The sequence below is a fragment of the Rhipicephalus microplus genome, chromosome X (assembly GCF_043290135.1).
Source record: "Rhipicephalus microplus isolate Deutch F79 chromosome X, USDA_Rmic, whole genome shotgun sequence".
Taxonomy (NCBI): Eukaryota; Metazoa; Arthropoda; class Arachnida; order Ixodida; family Ixodidae; genus Rhipicephalus; species Rhipicephalus microplus.
Window position 1 is genome coordinate 387,940,967 of NC_134710.1, and position 23,258 is coordinate 387,964,224.

At 46.3% G+C, this 23,258-nt stretch overlaps 1 protein-coding gene and 1 pseudogene across 1 annotated transcript; both read left to right on the top strand.

Moving 5' to 3' along the window:
- Positions 1–225: 225 nt before the first annotated feature.
- Positions 226–955, top strand: LOC142775417 (kinesin-like protein KIF18B). Its single transcript, XM_075876815.1, has 3 exons — positions 226–388; positions 464–692; positions 739–955. Exons 1-3 carry the CDS (start codon positions 226–228, stop codon positions 953–955), a joined length of 609 nt encoding a protein of 202 aa, XP_075732930.1.
- Positions 956–19,875: 18,920 nt separating this feature from the next.
- On the top strand, positions 19,876–21,141 carry LOC119161924 (kinesin-like protein KIF18B pseudogene; annotated as a pseudogene).
- Positions 21,142–23,258: the final 2,117 nt, after the last annotated feature.

A 23,258-nucleotide genomic window follows, 5' to 3' on the forward strand; every position in this document is an offset into this window, starting at 1 on the left:
CAAGCATGTCCACTGGGCGACTCCTCTGGTGATTCCTACGGCTACGGGGGGAGCCCTGTAGCGCCTCAATGCGCCGCTCGTCAAGGAAGAAGAAGTTGGCATTTGGGGCGCGCGGTGGGTGCAGCGCGATATAAAAAAAATCAATTCGAAAACTGAACGCTGTCAGGGCTGGATCTTTCCCGTGTTAGCTCCGACAAGTACGTCTTTGAGTGCACCACCAAAGAGATGCTCACGACGCTTCTTGATGGCTGCAATTCCTCCGTTTTCGCGTACGGTGGAACCGAAACCGGCAAGACGTTCACGATGCTGGGCTCCGAGGATTGTCCTGGGGTGGTCTCCCTGACGGCAAGCGAGCTATACCTGTGCGTGAACAAGCTCCGCTCCGAGGGCCAGTCATGCGACGTGGCGGTCGCCTACATGAAAGTCTAAAACGAGGTCATACGCGACCTAATGTGCCCCAAAGGACCATCGTTGGTCGTGCGCGACGACCCAGCCAAGGTCATCGCCATCTCCAACCTTTCTATATACAAGGTGAAGGAGTCTAGGGCAGTGTTCGAGTTCCTCCTGATAGGCAACAGGAACAGCAGACAGCACGCCACCCATGCCAACTCGAAGTCGTCGCGGTCCCATGCGATATTTCAGGTTTACGTCACGCAGACGGAGAACGTGACCAGCATGAGCAAGGGGATTCCGTCTCCAAGATGAGCTTTGTCGACCTAGCCGGCCCGGAGCGTGTAGCTGCCATGAAAAAGACATCAGGGACCAGATACGCGAGGGCACCAAAATCAACCTGTCGCTTCTGGCCCTGGGCAACTGCATTGATGCCCTCTGCAAGGGTGGGGCTCAGCGGGTTCCGTACCGGGATTCTCAGCTGACCCGCATCCTGAAAGACTCTCTGGGTGGCACGTGTCGCACGCTCTTGATTGCGGCCGTGTCACCGTCCAAGCTCAGCTAAACCGACACCCACAACACTCTCAAGTATGCCAAGCGCTCCATGAAGATCGATCTGCAGGCCCAGAAAAATGTCGTCAAAGTCAACGCACACACGCCGATGTACACATCCCTCATTGAGGAGTACGAGCAAAAGGTGGAAGGCCTTCAGCGCAAGCTCGACAAGGCAGAAAAAGAGAAATCCGAGCTCGAGATCCAGGTGGTCGAGCTCAAACAGAGCCTCGCAACGACCAAGGATGCCCTGCTCCGAGATCAACATACTGACGCCGGCAGCATCGTTCCAGCTTCGCATAACGATGCCCTGTCGACGACGCCCGTCCTCTCTCCGAGCGTCGAGGTGAACGAGCCCAGTGACGACAGCAGGACGGCCTACTGCCTCGACGCGGCGAGAAAAATCTATGCAGCGCGAGCGAAGATCATTAGGCAGATCTGGGAAAACTAGAACATCATTCGTGCCAGCGTGGTGAAGGAGATCTGGAAGCAGCAGATGGCGTAGACTGTCCGGTTACTCCAGGGCTGCAGTGAAGAAACCTTGAAGGAGTCCGAGCGTCTTCATCACTTTTCGCAGTCTCAAACAGCCAAACGTTTTGCTGCAAAAGAAAAGTTAGAGGCTCTTCATAACAAACGAAGGCGAAACTTCGAGTGCAGCAAATACCTCCCGAATGAAGCTCCCACTGCCGGTTGCTGTGGTAGCGGATATACCTAATACCCCTGTCACACGGCCACCACTAAACTCCGTTGAACACCGTCAATGTAAATCTCCCCTAGGTGGTTCGACGGAGAAGGAGTTGTGCCAGTGTCACACGGCAACGAAAAAGTTGTAACAGATGGCGCGAGGGGGCTCAGCTGGCGCTGTTTGATTTTCGGAAAAGTATTCTAATTTTATCTCTGTTGATTTCTTTGTGAATCCTCGTTCTAGGGTTTTTACAAAAAACCACTATTAAAGAGGTAAGAGGCTAACAAACCATAAAGATATTTTCAAAGAAAAACGAATTCGCTAAATGTAGCGATGTTGCTAGTGACGCTGGCCGCATTGTGCTTTTAGTTGCTTTGTTGCATGTGTTCATGTTTGTATACGAAAGTTCTTGTGCTTCCTTGCCTCGTGAGCGCACATTTTGTGTTCTTCAGCCAAGAGTGACACAGCGACGACCACAACCACACGCATGGACGAAATATTTTTCAAAGGCGCCGGCCGGCCCGACTCGCGAAGCACCACGTGCGAGGCAGGGAGTGTAGAGCATCGGTGTTGAGAGTAAGTGAACTCTTGCGGGCGTAAATATATGTAAACAAACATGCGTTGGGAATGAGTACTGCAACGAAAGAACGTTTAAGATTGCCAAAATGTATTATTCTTTCACTGCGGCCACTTAGTGCTCGAAATTTTTCTGTGACCTCTAGACTGCTGGGGACGAGAGTACCTCGTTTCGCTGCGAAGGGAGATCGTTGAACGTCCTTTGCGAAACGCTCCGTTTACCTTCGTTTGGGTAAGGGTGGCCGTGTGACACGGACCACATCTTCGTTGTCGTAAGGACGAGGGAGTTAAACGGTCTTCGCGGGTGCCCGTGTGACAGGGGTATAAACTGGAGCTGGTGGCCGAGGGAACGGAAATGCTGGGTCAGCGACAGATGTTCGCCGAGCTCGCCAAACTTCTGTGCCAGAAGCGCAGCTACTGCGAGGACCTGAACAGCGTTGCAGTTCCTCACCTGCGCAGCCTCTACGTCATTCTGGAGGCCCGAAACTGCTGCAGCTCGGACCAACGACATACCCAGAAAGCCGTTGTCAAAAAGGCCAAGGTTCCCGGTGTCACATTGGCGGATAAACAGAACAACGGGTCAAACGGTCAACTGGATCTCACAAGTCTGCTCCACGCTCCCAATTGGCGGCTGGCCACCACAGTGCAACTGAAGTCTGTCGCTCTGCAACCCATTAAACTCAACGACTCTTGCTTTGTCTTATCACTTAGAAGATCTTGGCTCATACACACAAGGGGGATTGGCCGCACCATAGATTATATTGTAGTTTTTCTACAAAACGCTTGCTAAAAAAGAGATAAATTAGATAAGAAGAATATTAACGTTCCTATCAAATATAAAAAGCTGAAAAGGGCAGAAGAATGAGATAAGCCAGAATATATATAAAAAATTAGCAAAAATGAAAAAGTAGGAGCGAGAATTGGATATATCTGGCAGTACCTCTAGCAGCGTATCCTTGCGGTTGTCTGAATGAATTTTTGTAGCACTGACAGAATAGAACTGCGGCCCGCACCTAACTGACTGGCTCCAAACGATAAAAGGGTGGATGTAGTAGCTGCCAATCCCAGCATACAAATCAGTCTCTCAAGAATTGTTCGGCGCAGTGAGGCGAAACAGTGGCGTGTGAAAAGAAAGTGATCGATTATTTTCGGTTCATTGCAAACTGCACACAGGTTAGTTAATTAAAATCCTGATTTGTGAAGAGAAAATTTTAGCCAAGGAACTCTACAGAGAAAGCTTGTGATGTCACCTCTTATAGACGGGAAACGCATTTTGCGGTGTTCCATGTGAATTGCAAGTGCCGAAATTTTTTCAGATTCTAGGAGCAACCTTCCGTTGATTTTAGGATTAACACGCGTTTGAATCGTTCGGCAGTAATAAAAACTGTGGAGGTACTAGTATCACCAAAAAATTTGAAGTTGCTGAAGCGAGCGAGCCAGAAGATTCATTTTGTGCAATTCCAGCATGCCCTGGGACCCAAACAAATCGAACTTCTAATAGGGGACGCGGTACTAGATACCAAAATATCCTGAGAAGAGGAGATTGCTTTGTTGACTTTAAATTTGTACAAACAGACAAACCACCCGAAATATTATTAGCTTCTGATTGCTCAGAAATTAGTTTTCGAAGAGCCAATATAATAGCCATGAATTTTGCGAGAAACTATAAGGTGAACTCAGCCAATCGGAAGGCAAAAGATCAATTAAGCTGATGAGAAAAAATGCCTACTCCAGCCTTCTAAAGATTTTGTGTTGCATCCGTCGAAATTACCACGTAATTAGGAAAATTACTGCAATGGTCTTGAAGGAAGCCCTCCATATCATAATTTGGAAGTAACTTGGAGTTTTTTGGGAAAATTTCATCGGAAACTAAGTCAACTGGCTTCGAGTATAAAGTTTGGGGAGTTAAATGGTGGAGGGAAACGTGAAGATTCAATAGCAAAGACTCGACGAAAATGACTCTACTTTTTTATAGCGACGCCACGGGCGCTTTAAGAATCTGGAGATTTGATGAAAATGGTCTGTGAACGGGAGAGGGGTTCATCGTAGAGTTTTTAAAGTGTTTGCACGGTAAGCTGTCAAAATATTTCATCAAGTGGAATGTTTTGAGCTTTTAAATAAACACGCTATTCGCGTGTTTAGTTAGTTTTTAAAGTGTTTGCACGGTAAGCTGTCAAAATATTTCATCAAGTGGAATGTTTTGAGCTTTTAAATAAACACGCTATTCGCAACACACCTATAGGTAGCCCGAGAAGCAGCCGCAGAGCTCGCCTTTGTAGCAGTATAGGAGGTACTAATTTGTACTCAGCTCTTCCTGAAAACAGAACGCTCCCAAACTCCAGAATTGGACAAACGTAATGTTTGTATATAATAAGTAACGTAGCCCTGCGCATTCCTGAATTCTTATTGCAAAACTGGCGTAGCAATCCTAAGACGCTTTCTGCTTTACGGGTGTTTGATTCTATTAGTTGCTGCCAATTTAAACTGCCCACCTAAATAATGCGTAGATATTTTAGTGCGGTTACTTCTAAAATCGGATCATTTAGATAATGCAGTGAAAGAAATACGGGAACAGATAGAGGAAATACAACCAGTGCACATTTGCTAACATTAAGCGAAGAAGACAGCCCACCAAGCCATACCTCAAGCTCACACAAGTATGACTATAAGATTTCATACAAAGTATTGATATCTCGAGATGACGCGAAAAGAACAATATCATCAGCGTAGAAGCAAATTGGAACAGTTTTATGTACTGGACTGGATGATAATTGGATAATAAATAAATAGTGGTAACAGAGATGATCCTTTGAAAGCTCCTTTGAAAACTCCTTTGAAGGTTTGCACGGGTTGCTCGTCTTCGCCGTCTTCGTTCACTGGCACAGAACTGGCTTACTGTTCACTGGCACAGAAAACCAGGTGGCAATATTGTTGATTTTTATGCCTCACTGTAATTGAAAAGTTGCCAGAAAACGCCCTCATGAGTTCTAAATTAACAGCTCTATTTCAATGAACACCCAAATCTTTGACATCGGCTGTCACTGCCTGAATGACTTTACCCAAGTTTTGCTAATAATGACATTTTCAATGATTAAAATTAGTCGTAACGATTCTTTTTCTGATGTTTCTGACTGTTTATTTCAAATAAGTATTGTTGAAGCAACTGTTCTTAAAACTGTTGTTTTAATACTTGAATAATATGCAATCCATATTGGACTCGTAGTAGTTATGCTACTTCATTTCGTAATTGATCTGCGTCTAAAATTTCCTATTCACAAAGCCCTACAGGTACAGGTCATCGACAGAAAAAACATCTGTCCTGAGCACTGGCGCGCGAAGAGCTGTTTGAGACGTGAGAACTTACAATACCGAAAGTTGACGCTGATTAAGTGGTGCCCACATTGTTACGTTGTGCGCTATGAGAGACAGCGGAGGATTTTCTTTGCATCAACAGGGAACTACGCAAAGCAGTTTGCCTCAGCATAAAAAAAGGACACCCTCGTTCTACTGGCGTGGGCACAGTGGGTAGTCTCCTTTACATGTCAGGAGGGGTGTACGTGCCACTTAATTCAGTCGTTTCAGAGCAAGCTGACCATTTTTTTTAAAGCGGGACATTTATTATTCGCACGATGTCATAGATCCGGCGTCGGCGGCGCCGTCGACAACACCACTCTCTATGTTCACGTATCGTGCCAGCCCAGGAAGTCACCCGCAAAACTGTCACGCCCCCCCCCCCCCCCCAACCGTTCACTGGCCACCCCTTAAATGTAGGCACTCGATTGCGCATACGGAATTCAATCAAGGGCGTCGTTACTTGCCTTTCGCTTGACTTGACGCTTTGCTGGACTTGAGAAGGTGTGATGGAAACAAAAGTACCTTCAAGCAGTAGTGGGGCATAACCCAAAATCAGCGTCCCATCACTCGTTGAAGGCAACGCTTTTTCTTCATTCAGTAAATAAGAATAATAAACGCGAAATCACAGTTAGGCATTCCATACAATTACTCAACATTCATGCGATACCCTCCAGACTCTGTGACGCAAATACTCGAGCCCCCCTCCCCACCTCTTGGCAAGATGCAGGCGGGTCTTTTTTTTTTTTTCAAACGGCTTGCGTACACACGGCCTGTTGCACACGAGTATAAATATAAGGAAAATGTTAGAGGCCGATTTCTTTGAGCATGTTATTAAGGTAACGTAATCACTTAGACGCCTATATTGCTTAACTCACAGCATTCATTTTTAAATGAGGCCAACCAAAAAAAGCAAGAAAAGAAAGCCACGTGGGCTAAGCTCTGTGTCCTGTAAACTGCTTTTTATTGCACAGATCAAAGTGACTTGCTCTGCAACCAAAGATGTTATTGTTCAACTAATGCCTTTATTTTTTCTGCCGACAAAACGTGCACACGATGCTTCCATCAGCAGCCAGCAGATAGGAACATGTCGATAAGAGCAGAAAATTCATAACAATGTGAATAGGCGTTGAATATTACTTCAATCATTTTCAGTGATTCCTAATTCACTGATACATAGTAAGCGAAATGGCAGAACATCAGTAAAAGAATAATAATAAACATGGTGCTTAAATTACGCAGCACGCCTGACATGCCTCGAACGATATTACTAGCGCGCAGTGTTACTCCGTATGCAGGCTGCTGCATGATAATGCATGTGAACCCAATTTTTCGAAGAATGACATGAAGTGGATTCTTTATTATTGCAAACGCTGAGAAAAAGCGATTAGCAATCGAAAGTGGGACTCGCGCGAAATAGTGCGAGCCAAGTTTGTCGAGCACATCAAGGCTGCATGCGCTGTACATCGTCTGCTCAACGCCACGGATGGATGGATGGATGGATAAATGGATGGATGGATGGATAGATGGATGGATGAATGGATGGATGGATGGATGGATGGATGGATGGATGGATGGATGGATGGATGAATGGATGGATGGATGGATGGATGGATGGATGGATGGATGGATGGATGGATGGATGGATGGTTATGGTTGTAGCCTTTGGATCGGGCGGTGGCTAGCGCCACACAGCCGTATTACTTAATGAACCGAAAACTAGATATGTTTTTTTCCTTAAATAGTTAGGTTGAAGATTCGTACTTTGCAGAAAAGGATTTAATTATTACTCGTGCCTGACTTTAGCCACTAATCACGATGCCACGCGGTCCTGCTTACAGCGCCCCTTGCGGCATCGGTGCACTTCAGAGAACCGTTTCCACGGGTGCTTTTCACACCTCCGAATTCTAGACACCCTACCTTGAGCTACAAGTAGTTGCCGTCGCGCGAGTTGAGAGGGCGCTACTCTATGGGGCGCCAGGTGTTCGCGTGGCGCTCATTCCGAAATTCGAGCGCGATGGAACATCTTCCCGAAAGCTTTGCTTGCATGACACTTTGTGCTAAAAATGAAATACCCTGTGTCTGAGAGCCTTCACCGTGCATTTATTTAGCTAATTCGCACTTCAGGATTCAGTTCACATATACCTCGACGCTGCAAGTGACTCTGAGTGTTCGTCAGTAGCCTTGTCAGGGGTGATGATTCAAAATTGGCAAGTAATGTTTTGTCCAAAATTGCTAGCCCATGTATCGGACTTGTATTGAGCGTGTGTCGCTTTACAAGGCTCCTTGTAAACTATAGTGCTTGGATTAGTGGCGATGGGCAACTCTGAGAGCTAACGGAGCCTTGCAGCCTGCTGACCATGGCCGCGCGAAGCATTTTTCGGAAGAAGCAATCTCTGCCATATACTATGCAGAATACAAGGGAGACGTGCTATTGCTCAAGCCAAAGAAACCTACACTCATTTAGAATGTGGCGCCTGCTATTTTACCGGGGCTACCCAAATTACCTGAATTTGCAGCAACAAATTAAAAAAAACGAGAAAGCTCTGCGAAAACGGCTGGCTCTACTGCCGAATTCTCAGAAGCGACGGGAGTCATAAGGTTACACTGCATCTGAAGGTCCTGACATGACCACTGAAAGTACGCCAAATTTATGGCGCGTAGAGACAGTGACTCTAACACATGGCGATGACGAATCAGCAGGCACACATGTAAAAGGTAGCGCTTCGACGAGACAGATGAAAAGCTCGACATCTGATTCCCCACGTGGGAGCACTCCCGACACAGTAATCTGTGTTTTGGAGGAGCCAATAAAACCTTATTCAATTCAATCAGCAGCCACGGGTCTCCTTCACGTGAAGAAGAGAATTCTTCTCAACACGAAACTGATAGTGTGGGTTTATGCCCTTCCAACTCAGTTCCTCATTATGCCATAGAAGTAATTTCTTGTTTTAAATTGTGATGCCACTTTTTAAACCTGTCTCATCTATATGCCTACTCGGACCAAGAAACATTAAATATTGTAGAATACCCAGTGGACAGAAATCATTGAACATAGTATTACTGTGATAAAATCATCGCGATTACAGTTACTTTGCCATGCTTGACGTCGTGAAGCTAGATTGTCTCGTTTTTTTAATGTCTTTACCAATTTATCGCCACCGTCGTGCGACATTTCAGGCGCAGTTCCGACCACTGTACATACGACAGAACTCCGCTTATTAAGACGATGGCCTTCGATAGCCTTAGATGCCTAATCAAAAACGAAATATATTTTAGGCGGCCTAAGGGGTGAGCTGCGAAATTACACTGCTTTAGGTAGTGCGCTCGCTTTCACTGTATGATAAGCAAATCATCAAGTTACGTCCACACGGTTTAATAAAATAGCGAAAAGTTAAGCTGATGACACTGACCCGCCAGTCCCGGCATGGGTGGGGTACGGGTTAACCAAGGCTCGACCTCCGGGACCCAATGAAGTTTTCGCACCATACGAAGCTGCTTACACTGCCACTGGCTGAAATCTGCGTGACAATAAAGGCTCGTTCACACCAGAGACGGCACGGCCGAGCAGCCATGCGGGATTTTGGAAGCCGTGAGGGGGCGAGTATGTGAACCTGTTCAGACGGCATGCCTCTTTCGGGTGGCCGCGTGGCAGAAGAGGTGGGCATGTCGCGATTTTGGGCGCGTGTCGCTATGACATGTCAGGTCGTCTCCCCAACTCCAGTGGCTAGAATAGGAAAGTGTGATGAGCGGCAAGCGACGCCTACGGAGCGCACTGAAGCCTCCGAGAAGGAGCCGCGTGGGGGCGCGGCCAATCGTTCATACGAATCTAATTTGTCTCTTTGAGCTAGAGCTTGCTAAGACGCGTAACAAGTCACCCCGGAAAAGAAGTTACAAACCCAAAAGTTGGTGGGATGAGGAAGTTAAGAGAGCTATAGCAAAACGTCAGGAAGCCTCTATGGAACACAGACATGCTGAGCAGCGGGGTGAACCGATAGATGATGTTGTAAGAAAATGGGAAACCTTTCTAAGCTGTAGAAGGGCTGCATCCCTTCTGATCAATGAAAAGATTAGAAGAAAGGGAGCTCAGTGGCTGGCAGAAGTACATAAAAAAGATAGAAAGGCAGATGCGAAATTTTGGAACCATCTAAACTCCCTAATAAATGAGACGAGCCTAGAGCAGACTTTTATAACTACAGCCCAAGGAGCCAGGCTAGGAGGGGGCGAAGCTATTGAATATATAAGAACAAGGGTGACAGAAAAATTTCAACAAAGAAGTACTTTATGCACCACAATAGACAAGGACGAATCAAGTGGTGCAATGGCTCCATTTTCACAACGAGAGTGGAAAAGGGCTGAGAAAAGGGTTCCTAGTAGTACATCAACAGGCCCAGATGGCATTCCAATTAGGCTGATAAAGACCTAGGTCCGAAGTCTAAGCAGGCTTTGAGAGAGGCAGTGAGCAAAATAATAACCGATGGTGAAGTTCCCGATGGATGGAAACTTAGCAGGATGAGCATGATCTATAAAGGAAAGGGGGACAAAGCTGACATAAACAACTACCGTCCTATAACAGTGACATCAGTGGTCTACAGGCTGGCGATGCAGATTATAAAGGAAAGACTGCAGGCATGGATAGAAGATGAGGGGGTGCTGGGGGACATTGCAGAATCGGTTTTGGAAACACAGGAGGTTGGAAGACAATCTGTTCTCACTGACCCAGTGCATCGAAATAGCAGAAAAGGAACACAGGCCCCTGTGGCTAGCAATCTTGGATATCAAGGGAGCGTACGATAGCGCGGTTCAAGAGGAATAGTGGGGAATACTGGACACACTAGGCGTGGAACATGTAGTCACTACTCTTTTAAAGGGTATCTAGACAGGTAACAATGTATTTACAAAGTGGGAAAAATAGGTATCCAAGCCTACAGAAGTAAAACAGGGGCATAGGCAGGGGTGCCCCTGTCAGCCTTGTTATTCATGATGTACCTACAAGGATTACAGGCCAAACTAGAGGGAAGGGGACTGGCTTCAACCTCTTTTTCATCAAACAAGGAAAACTCATTGAACAGGCGCTGCCAGCATTGATGTACGCAGATGATATAGTGCTAATGACAGACAACACGGAAGATTTGCAGAGATTGATGACATCTGCGGTAATGGGGTAGATAGGTTAGATTTTAGATTCAGTAAGGAAAAATGAGCAGTCAGGATTTTCAATGACAACGAAGGTTGTGAGCTTAGGATACAGGAGGTCACGCTTGAGATAGCAGATAAATACAAATATCTGGGCGCATGGATAAGCAATGGGACCGAGTACCTGAGGGAACACGAAATATACATGACGACTAAAGGTAACAGGAATGCAGCAGTGATGAAAAATAGGGCACTGTGGAATTACAATAGGTATGATGTTGTGAGAGGAATATGGAAAGGGTTCATGGTTCCTGGGCTGACGTTCGGCAATGTGGTCTTGTGCATGAGATCAGTAGTTCAAGCAAGATTAGAAATTAAGCAACGTGGAATAGGTAGGCTTGCTTTAGGAGCTCACGGGAATACACCAAATCAGGGAGTACAAGGTGATAAGGGATGTACATCATTTGAGGGCAGGGAAGCTAGCAGCAAGATAAAATTTGAGAAGCGATTGAGAGAAATGAAGGAGGAGCGTTGGGCTAGGAAGGTTTTCAGCTACTTGTACATGAAGAATGCCGATACAAAATGGAGGAAGCGAACCAGAAAGTTGACTGGTAAATACTTAGAAGGCATGCAGGTGGCCAAACCAAAAAGAACTATCGGTTAAGAAGATAGTGAAGGAAACGCAGACTGACATGTGGAAAATAGGAAAATTAAGAAGTCCGTATAGAGATCTATCGAACTTTTAAGCAGGAAATTGCCAAGGAAAGGATCTATGATAATACTCGGGGTAGTTCTCTACTGTTTGAGGCATGAACGGGAGTACAGCGAGTCTGTTAGCGCAGTGGCGGAAAGCGATCTCACGCGCTGACAAGCTGCTTCAAGAAAATTTGGCTGTGTGCGAGCTGCACTTCGGCGAGAGGTACATCTCCTGGCACTTCGAGCACACTGTGATTGGCGAAATTGTCCCCATTGAAAGGGATAGACCCATGGGCGCGCTTGCCATTCAGAGAGGGGGGGGGGGGGGGGCGAAGGTTCATTTCAGGGCACCTCCTCCTTATTAAATCAGTGTTTAATGCAGATTTTACGCCCCCTTTCAGATGACAATAAGAGTGCCCCGCTGCCTAGTCAATCTATAGAACAGATTTAGCACCCCCTCCCAGGTTGCCAGTCCCCTTTGCCCCCATCCTGCGGACGTCTATGGGCTAGCCTTTTGGAGAAGCTCGTCACTTTTGTAGATGCCTTTGAAATCACTTTTTCAAAGTGGGTTAGGTACTACGAGCTTAAGACTGACAGAAAAGGTTGTTATCTGCTTGAAAACAAAAGATGTCACACTGGGCTGCGCACAACATGGTCGGAGCCTCACCAATAGGGGAGACCCACTCAAGTTTGCCCGCCGACGCCAGCGTCCCTGCCAGAAAAAGCGCACAATAGTAGCGTCTAGCGACCCTTTCGCTCCCTTTGGCTTGCACGCATTTGCGAAGCGCGCGCTGCACGTGAAACGTCCCTCGTTCCGCGTTGTCACCCCAACAGAAAGGGGGTCGTCAACTGTCACAATAACCATGCAAACATGAAGGGGTCGACTCCACCAGTGAAATTCTACCGATTACCAAACCGATGGTACGAAACAAGCAGACGACAGGAATGGATTAAAGCAGTGCGCCGAAAAAAGTAAGTAAACAATTTTTTCATAAAGATTAGCAGGCGCACGATGCATTAAAAATAACAGGTGTTAATTCTTGCGTCACCGTTCCTCTAATCTATCGAGGTACTGGGAGATGCACGTCCCCATCTTAAAGTATAAATTTTCAACGTCCGTTTTAGAGCATTGTTAAAAAATAGCGAAAACATATTTCATGCTGGTACTATTATTCGATATTGTTGGGGACGTATTAGTTGAAGCTGTGCACACATGTAGTATTGGTGATGTGTTGTTATATATTTTTATATCTACGCAGCGCCGAAGGAAGTGTGTGGTTGCCAAAAGCTTGGAAATGATTTGTAGCATACATTTTGTGGGAGACTGCAAAAATGACTCAAGTCTGCATCCGTCTTATGTGCTGACAGTGTTTACAGCGGCTTACAAAAACGGACACCTCACGCAGAATCGGCGAAGAGGTATGATAGGCAGTGATGCGCATAACTTTCTATGTATTTTAAAGCATTTTCTGAGTACTCTTGATTTCTGATTTCAAGCTCAGCGAGAATTCGTTCCGCGTATGCGCAATTATCAAGTAAAGCGAAAATAGAAGGGTTTTGACCAAACATGGCACTTTAGCACCACTACATTTTAAGGGTAAGATTGGAACGTGGTTATAACAAGCACATTACTTTTTTGATAGTTTTCATACAAAGTAAAAATGATTCAAGCAACAGACAATGCAAAATGTTTAATCAATAAATTTTCATACGCAGCTATCTCCATGAAGTTCTTGTATGAAGTGTTTCAGTGCACACAGATGGTCACAGTTGCTAGTTTTTTTTAACGGGGTATTTCGCCATCGTACATGTATTTATAGAGTTTGATTTCGTATGCAGTACTTGTTTTATTTTGTGAATGTGAGGCGTTACTAACAGGATCACGGAAACCGCGCCTACTAATTTTCAGACTTCTTGTACATTTTATGCTTGAACATTATAAAGAACTATTATTATCTGCCGCACTACTGCTCAATGATGATCACCGTACTATATCTGCATTAAAAAAAACTCTAACGTATGAACGTTGTTCCGAACGGCACGATCTAATCTCTGCCACAACCTTATTTTGCTTAGGTGGAAGCGTCATTCTGTGAGGAGAGCCGGATCAGCACAAAATTCTGTGGAGCAGGCTGTGCCACAAGGTATTGCTCAAGACAAACCAGCAATGAAAGATGAAGAGAACTCTGTTTTCCTTGATGTCTATGACTCGCTTTCAAGCGATTTAGAATGGCTAGAGACGCCAGCGATGCAATTACATTTGCCGCTGGAGATGCGACGCTCCCGCTTGAGTGGACACGACCACGACAACTATGAAAAAAAGAAAAAAATGCATTAGCCATTGTTGCACGTCCGTTGGCAGATACAGTGAACTAGTTGTTACTGAGTGTGCAGGGGCAGCCCGAACAACATGGTGCATTTTTGATACGTGACTAAGATAAAATGCCTTTATAGCAATGCACTCGTCCCCTGCAGATTAGACACACAAAAAAAAGTTTCTCTGAAAGCTGGGCGCTCATCATGATGGTACGCACGCTGTTCGTAAACTCAAAGTACCCGCGATGAGCACGGCGATAATGCAAGGAAGGACACGCGAGAATAGATGTCATTTTTCGTTGTGGGTCCGAAAGATGCCCCAAATAGACCATTTATTTTTCAAGTGCTGTCTATATTCCACACGATAACTTGGGTGGGTGCTAGTAAATTAAGGTATCCCAACTAATAGCAGTCACAGCGCAAGAACCGCTTAACCTAAAGCACGAGAAGCGGCCTTACCCATACATCCAGCAACAAACATAGCGCATAGTACACACAGCAAACCAAATAAAACAGGTATGTAGTTATGAACGTACAGAGAGTTTTATTCGCCTCTAATGACGTAAACAGCGTCGTCTTTCACTTGCGAAACGCACTTCACTCAGACGAGGACGGCATCGTCTGCTACAACTTGCTTCGCTGCCCTTTTACCCAATTGCTGCCACGAAAAAAAAAATCTCAATTGCGGCATCCCATTAAATGCGGACAGAGCGCGACGCGAGACTCTCAAAAACACGTGCAGAACGCGTGCAGCTTGCGAGCGAAGCAACGTGTTTTCAAGGCAGGTTGAAAGGGACAGCGGAGGGGCCAACACTCGAGTAACCAGTTTTCTCACCCCATTGACTGACAGCGCCACGCTCCACAGCGCCTCACTTGGCGTGGGTCTCCTCTATAGAGTAAACAACTCTTTTCTGCTTATCCATTTGCGCTTTTACACAAAGGTTCTTCACAAGGAGCGAACATCTTCCCGTGAAAAGAGGAAGTACCTGAAGCTCAGGCGCATCACCTAGGCTAACAGCCCGATAGTCTGTGGGGCGCTTGTCAACTAGAAAACTTTTTTTTGGGTAATTAAAAAGGACGTGCCACCAAATATTAAGAATGTATTGTTGTAAACAGATAGTGAGTCACTACTCGGAAATGCATTGTATGACCTATGTGCAGAAAATAAAAGGTTTTCATCCAGATAACGCTCGTGATTCTTGTTTCTGAGTATGACGTTATGAATGATGGGGTTTTATTGACAGATTATTGCTTGAGGAAATGATGGTTCGCCGTGGGAGGTGTTCCAAGAAATGGCTCACAACTGAATTCATCATTCTACTCTTCTACCACTTCACATCGATAAAATGTTTCAGTGCCATCCCGCGCTCACTTTCGGCATCCTGTCGACCTGACCATATTTCAGTTCAGTCACGCACCCGCGTAGGCGTCCCTGTTTTCCAGAAGCTAATTAACATATTTTCTCAGTCGCCATTCGAGGCCATGCACGAGCAAAAAATATATATATTTTTAATGTTTCGCATCGCCCGCGTGCGTGTTGGACACCCGTCTCTGCGCAGCACAACGCTGCCTCGGGTGACTTATGGATGGATGGATGGATTGATATGTCTGTACCCTTTAGATCGGGCAGTGGCTCACACGACTAAGCCGTGTTCTCATGCACAAGACCGCATTACCGAACGTCAGACCAGGAACCATTGCCCCTTTCCATATTCCTCTCATAAACTCATACCAATTGTAATTCAAGAGTGCCCTGTTTTTCATCATCGCTGCATTCCTGTTACCTTTAATAGTGACGAATATTTCGTGTTCCCTTAGGTACTCGGCCCCATTGCTTATCCATACTCCCATATATTCGTATTTATCTGTTATCTCTAGCGTGAAATACTGTATTCTAATTTCACACCTTCATTATGATTAAAATTATGTCTGCTGATTTGTCCTTACTGAATCTGAAATCTAACCTATCTCCCCCGTTACCGCAGATGTCCATCAATCTCTGCAAATCTTCCTTGTTGTCGGTCATTAGCACTATATCATCTGCGTACATCAATGCTGGTAGCGCCTGTTCAATGAGTTTTCCTTGTTTGACGAAAAAGAGGTTGAAGCCAGTCCACTTCCCTCTAGTTTGGCCTCTAATCCTTGTAGGTCTATCATGAATAACAAGGGTGACAGAGGCACCCCTGCCTATGCCCCTGTTTTACTTCTGTAGGCTTGGATACCTGCTTTTCCGACTTTATAACTGCCTTGTTATCTTTATGGATATCGTTTAAAAAAATCAGTGACTCCATCTTCCACACCTAGTGTGTCCAATATTCCCCACAAGTTCTCTTGAACCACGCTATCGTATGCTCCCTTGATATCCAAAAATGCTAGCCACAAGGGCATGTGTTCCTTTTCTGCTATTTCAATGTACTACGTCAGTGAGAACAGATTGTCTTCCAACCTCTTGTGTTTCAGAAACCCATTCTTCAGTTTCCCCAGCACCCCCTCATCTTCTATTCATGCGTGCAGTCTTTCCTTTATAATCTCCATCGCCAGCCTGCAGACCACTAATGTCACTGTTAAAGGACGGTAGTTGTTTATGTCAGCTTTGCCCCCCTTTCCTTTATAGATCACGCTCATCCTGCTAAGTTTCCATCTATCGGAGACTTCACCATCGATTTTTTGCTCACTGCCTCTCTCAAAGCCTGCATAAACTTCGGACCTAATGTCTTTATCAGCATAGTTGGAATGCCATCTGGGCCTGTTGATCTACTACTAGGAACCCACTTTTCAGCCCTTTCCCACTCTCGTTGTGAACATGGAGCCATTGCGCCACTTGATTCATCCTTGTCTGTTGTGGTGCGTAGAGCACTTTTTTGTTGAAATTTTTTTGTCACCCTTGTTCTTTTATATTCAATAGCTTCGTCCCCTTCTAGCCTAGCACCTTGAGCTGTAGTTTTAAAAATGTGCTCTAAGCTCGTCTCATTTCTAAGGGAGTTTAGATGGTTCTAAAATTTTACAGCTGCCTTTCAATCTTTTTTATGTACTTCTGCCAGCCACTGGGCTCCCTTTCTTCTAGTCTTTTCATCAATCAGAAGGGATGCATCCCTTGTACAGCTTAGAAAGATTTCCCATGGTCATTCAACATCATTTGTCTGTTCACCCCGCTGCTTAGCATGTCTGTGTTCCCTAGAGGCTTCCCGACATTTTGCTATGGCTCTCTTACCTTCCCCATCCCACCAACTCTTTGTTTGTGTCTTCTTTTCCGGGGTGACTTGTCAACTGCCTTAGCAAGCTATAGCTCATACAGTTTAATTAGATTCGTGTATGCCCACACTGTTTTATTATCCTCAGTCATTACTTTCTCAATTTGTTTAGTAGCTATTTCTACTTGCCTTTCTGAATAAAAATTTTCCTGTAGTTGCTCATCTTGTTTCCTTTCCACTTTCACTACTCTTCTAAAACTTAGCTTGATACGCTTGTGATCACTACTGAGACTTCTGGAACCACCTTCATCTATGTGCATTTCCCCGAGCTTACCATACATCCTATGTGACATCAGTGCGTAATCTATGGTCGTCTGCAGCCTTCCTACTTCCCATGTTATTTGCCTTCCACACTTCTCGGTACTGTTGCAAATGATCAAATCATGTCATTCACACATATCCATGATCATTTTGCCTGTTGGGTTGCTATACCCATCTATATCTTCTATGTTCGCATTCCTATCTCTAAGTATAGTTATCTCGCACTCTCCTCCTAACTCCTCAATGTCCTTTGATATACACTCTACCATTGCCTGGTTTTCCACTCTGGCCTTTGCTCCCGTCCACCAGTACACCAAACCAAGGAGTGTCATTTGCCCTGCCACTTTCCCTTTTAGCCATAAATGTTCCTTGCACTCCTGCTTGACCCTTTGCCAGTCTGTGCTTTTATGAGCAAATGCCCCAATACCACCCCCCTTTCAGCTACCATCTGTTCTATTACAATATTCCCACGCGTAGTCCGGTATGTTAGGGGGTTGTTCCATGTCCAGAAGATGTGTTTCTACAAAACCGTATTCCATCGGCCTCTCCTCTCTTAGCTGTTCTTCTATATCTTCGCACTTCAGTCTATTCCTGCCACACTGCACGTTAATATACTCTATGTCTGAAGCGACTCGGCGCTTGTGGTTACGTCTATTTTTGCCCCGGACTCTACCTATCTTAGATACTGGTGCCATTTTAGAATCGTATCTGTCCACACCACCTGTCAAAGAGTATCCCTGGTTGTTTTCCTCGTTACTAGCTATCCTGCACCCCGAAGGGCCTGCGTGCCCCTCCTTCCCCCAAAGAGCTACTGCGCGTCCTGCAAATTGCCAACCCACCTCATGACCTAGCCGCTCATCGAAGTGAATTCTGTCTCGTTGAAAACCACTCCACCTTTGCACCTCTCTGTTTATTTCCACCACCTCAAAGCCTTTCTCTCGACTCATTTGCCATATTTCTTGATTTGCGTTGACAACCACCTTTGCAGGTTGCCGTCACGCACCGGTACCTCCGGGATCGTGCATATCACTGCCTGTACCTGGGCAGAAATGGCGCTCATGTCATCGACCCCTTTCGCCAGTGTGGTCGCTAGTCCTACCGTATCTTCCTTTAAGACATCGTTTAAACCACCTGAAATTATCACGAGGTTTTGTCTATCAGCTGTAGTTTTGAGTTTTGCGCTCGCTTGCCTCATGACTGCTTCCAGCTTGTGACCTGAGAAAGTCCTTACTGCGACCCTCTTGTAACCTCTTACCCTCTCTCTGATTGCTTGTGTGCATTGATTTAAATTCGAGTCTCTAGCATTTATTACGTGCTGTGAATTTTCAGATGCAGCGTACTGCACCTGGGGGTTACTTGCACCTGCGAAGCTGGCTGGCTGCCTTTGTCCCCTCCCAGCTCCGCCAATTCTTCACTGAAGCTGGGCCTTGCGACAATTGAACCGGCTGAACCAGTTTTTTCCAAACTTGCTAGCTCTTTTTTCTCCGCCATTCTGGTTGCCGGTGCCCTACTGTTCTCTCTGTCGGCCACTCTTTTGTTCACCTTGGCTAGTGCTTCCTCGGCGGACTTCAGCCTTTCTCCCATTGCCCTCGTTTTTTCTTGATATGTCGCCAACGCAGTATTCAGCTCGGTGATTCTCAACAGCAGTTCACTCTGGGCAACCATCGTTATCTTCATTTTTCCTCGATCTCACATTATCTACACTTCGCGTCAGCCTCTTCTCCATTTGCTTCTGCACTTGGGTTCATTTTCAAACTCACTCCGCATCCTTTACAGCCTTTTTAACCATGTCTTTATGACACTAATTGTCCTTATGACTTGCCTCATTCGATAATTACAAAACTCGATCCCTGCTCTACGAAAAAGAGAAAGTCTAAGCTCTACTACAAAAAAATTTTTTAATATATAGCACTGGCTGAAAAACCTTTGAGGAGGAACACATATAAGAACGAGACAGCGCCTATTTGTTTTAAATGATGTATTATCAAAATGCACGCCGAGCAGTCTTTCAAGGAACTAGTGATCCCAAATGATGGTGTTTATATTTAAAGATTATGTTCGCCAAGCGATAATGTGAATCATGAATTTCGCTATGTTTATTCAGCAACACAACGTGCATAGAACACGAGAATCAAAACGGCTACCATGGTAACCTCATAAGTACATACTCATTATTTATTTTTGTACTTAGTCTAACTTATACATTTACACTGTACTTTTACTTATTTTCTATTTTATTTTTATTTGTTCGAATTTTCAACAATTCAGTTTAGTCTGTTAGCACAGCTAAGCTTTTATATAAAAATTATTTAAGCATCCCCCTCCTCTCTTTTTTTTCCAGATACCAATGCCGCGCGATTCATGGCCGATCTTCGTAGTGGGTTGAACCAATCCTTTTGGGTCCAACCAACCAACCACGTGCATTGAACACGAGAGGCGCGTGCACTGAACACGATAGACACGCAAAAAACCTACCATAACACGCAGCGATCATTCAGCAGACCAGCGCACCATGTCGGCCATTCCGATCGCGGAGAGCGCAGCCCGACATCCGTAGGATCTGCAAGGAGCTTCCTTTGTCGAAGCCACCGAAGCATCGACAGTGGCACTACTGCAGAACGACAAGTGGCGTTCCAGCGACACCGCGAAGTCGGCTCCGAAATGCCGCCGCTTTGGCAACAACCCGCCGTCGCCCGGGGCGTGGTGAACGTGGCCGTGCGCCCACTAAACGAGCACGAGTCAGAGACGTCTAGCATCGTCTGCGTGGCTGACGACAGGTGCCTCATGTTAGACCTCAAAGCCGAAGCCGAGTCCTTCATCTTTCAAGGGCAGCAGACATGCGCGGGCTTCGTCATCCCGCGCAAGGACCACTCTTTCATGTTTGATCAGGTCTTTGGTGAAGATAAGGACAATGAGTACGTATTTGAGCGCACCACCAAAGAGATGCTGACGACGCTTCTTGATGGCTGCAATTGCTCCATTTTCGCGTACGGTGCAACCGGAACCAGCAAGACGTTCACGATGCTGGGCTCCGAGGATTGTCCCGGGGTGGTCTCCCTGACGGCAAGCAAGCTCTACCGCCGCGTGGACAAGGTCCGCTCCGAGGACCAGTAATGCGACGTGGCGGTCGCCTACATGAAAAAAACGAGGTCATACGCGACCTAATGTGCCCCAAAGGACCATCGTTGGTCGTGCGCGATGACCCAGCCAAGGTCATCGCCATCTCCAACCTTTCTATACACAAGGTGAAGGAGTCTGGGGCACTGTTCGAGTTCCTCCTGATAGGCAACAGGAACAGCACACAGCACGCCACCCATGCCAACTCGGAGTCGTCGCGGTCCCATGCGATATTTCAGGTTTACGTCACGCAGACGGAGAACGTGACCAGCATGAGCAAGGGGATTCGCGTCTCCAAGATGAGCTTTGTCGACCTAGCCGGCTCGGAGCGTGTAGCTGCCGTGAAAAAGACATCAAGAACCGGATACGCGAGGGCACCAAAATAAACCGGTCGCTTCTGGCCCAGGGCAACTGCATTGATGCCCTCTCCAAGGGTGGGGCTAGCGGGTTCCGTACCGGGATTCTAAGCTGACCCACATCCTGAAAAACTCTCTGGGTTGCACGGGTCGCACGCTCTTGATTGCGGCCGTGTCACTATCCAAGCTCAGCTACACTGACACCCACAACACTCTAAAGTATGCCGAGCACGCCATGAAGATCAAGCTGCAGGCCCACAAAAATGTCATCAACGTCAACGCACAGACGCTGATGTACAGCTCCCTCATAGAGGAATACAAGCAAAAGGTGGAAGGCCTTCAGCGCAAGCTCGACAAGGCAGAAAACGAAAAGTCCGAGCTCGAGATCCAGGTAGTCCAGCTCAAACAGAGCCTCGACGGCCAAGGATTCCCTGATCTGAGATCAACTTACTGACGCCGGCAGCATCGTTCCTGCTTCGCATAACGATGCCCTGTCAACGACGCCCGTCCTCTCTCCGAACGTCGAGGTGAACGAGCCCCGCGACGATAGCAGGACGGCCTACTGCCTCGACACGGCGAGAAAGATCTATGCAGCGCGAGCGAAGATCATTAGGCAGATCTGGGAAAACGAGAACACCATTCGCGCCAGCGTGGTGAAGGAGATCTGGAAGCAGCAGATGGCGAAGACTGTCAAGTTACTCCAGGGCTGCAGTGAAGACACCTTGATGGAGTCCGAATGTCTTCATCACTTTTTGCAGTCTCAAACAGCAAAACGTTTTGCTGCAAAATAAAAGTTAGAGGCTCTTCACAACAAACGAAGGCGAAACTTCGAGTGCCGCAAAGACCTCCTGAATGAGGCTTGCGCTGCCGGTTACTCGCAGGCTGTGGTAGCGGATATAGCTAAACTGGAGCTGGTGGTCGAGCGAACAGATAGGCAGGGTGAGCAAAAGATGTTCGCCGAGCTCGCCAAACTTCTGTGTCAGAAGTGCAGCTACTGGGAGAACCGGAACAGCGTTGCAGTTCCTCACCTGCGCAGCCTCTACTTCATTCGGTAGGGCCGGAACTGCTGCAGCTCGGACCAACGAGATACCCACAAAGCCTTTGTCAAAAAGGCCAAGGGTCCCGGTGTCACATGGGCGGATAAACAGAACAACGGGTCAAACGGTGAACTGGACCTCACAAGTCTGCTCCACGCTCGCGATTGGCAGCTGGCCACCACAGTGCAACTGAAGTCTGTCGCTCTGCGATCCATTAAACTCGACGGCTCTTGACTTGTCTTATCACCTAGAAGATCTTGGCTCATACACACAAGGGAGGTTGACCTCACCGTAGATCATATTGTGATTTGTTTACAAAACGCTTGCTCAAAAAGAGAGAAACTTCATAAGAACAATATAAATCAAATATAAAAATTTAAAAGGGCGGAAGAATTAGATAAGCCAGAATATTTAAAACAAATTAGCGAAAATGAAAAAAGATGACCGAGAATTGGATATATCTGGCAGTACCACTAGCAGCGTACCCTTGCGGTTGCCTGAATGAATTTATGTAGCACTGACAGAATAGAACTGCGGCCCGCACCTAACTGTCTGGCTCGAAACAATAGAAGGGTGGATGTAGTCGCTGCCAATCCCAGCATACAAATCGGTCTATCAAGAATTATTCGGCGCAGTGAGGTGAAACAGTGGCATGTGAGAAGAAAGTGATCGATTATTTCCGGTTTATTGCAAACTGCACATAGGTTAGTTAATTCTTTGTGAGGATAAAATTTTAGCCGAGGAACTCTACAGCGAAAGCTTGTGAGGGTCACCTCTTATTGACGGGAAAGGCATTTTGCGGATTTCCATGTGGATTGCAAGTGCCGAAAATTTTCAGATTGTAGGAGCGATGTTTTGCTGATATTTAAGATTAACACGCATTTGAATCATTCGGCAGTAATAAAAACTGTGGAGCTACAAGTACAACCAGAAAATTTGAAGTTACTGAAGTGAGCGAGTCAGCAGATTCATTTTGTGCAATTCCAGCATGCCCTGGGACCCAAAGAAATTGAACTTCTGATAGGGTACGTCGTACGAAATACCAAAATATCCCGAGAAGAGGAGACTGCTTTGCAGACGTTAAATGTTTACAAACAGACAAACCACCCGAAATATTATTATCTTCTGATTGCTGAGAAATCAGTTTTTGAAGACCCAATAAAATAGCCATGAATTCTGCGAGAAAAATTGGTGTGAAGTCCGCCAATCGGAGGGCAAAAGATCAATTGCCGCCTTCTGCTGCAGCTGCTGCTGCTGCTGCCACCGCCGCCGCCGCAGCCGACGCCGCCGCCGCTGCCGCTGCTGCTGCCGCTGCCGCTGCCGCTGCTGCTGCCGCTTCCACTGCTGCTGCCGCTGCTACTGCTACTGCTGCTGCTGCTGCTGCTGCTGCTGCTGCTGCTGCTGCTGCTGCTGCTGCTGCTGCTGCTGCTGCTGCTGCTGCTGCGCCAAATTCCACAATGAATTTAGATATCTACAGGCACATCGACACAGTAGCGTTTTGAATGAGAAAAAATTCGTCATTTATTCAGAAAGC

Excerpts from the sequence above, each read along its gene's own strand:
- LOC142775417 (XM_075876815.1), top strand. The coding sequence starts at position 226 with ATGCTCACGACGCTTCTTGATGGCTGCAATTCCTCCGTTTTCGCGTAC. Across the intron at positions 389-463 it reads GAACAAGCTCCGCTCCGAGG|GACCATCGTTGGTCGTGCGC; the intron begins GCCAGTCATGCG and ends TGTGCCCCAAAG. Across the intron at positions 693-738 it reads AGCATGAGCAAGGGGATTCC|CTGCCATGAAAAAGACATCA; the intron begins GTCTCCAAGATG and ends CGGAGCGTGTAG.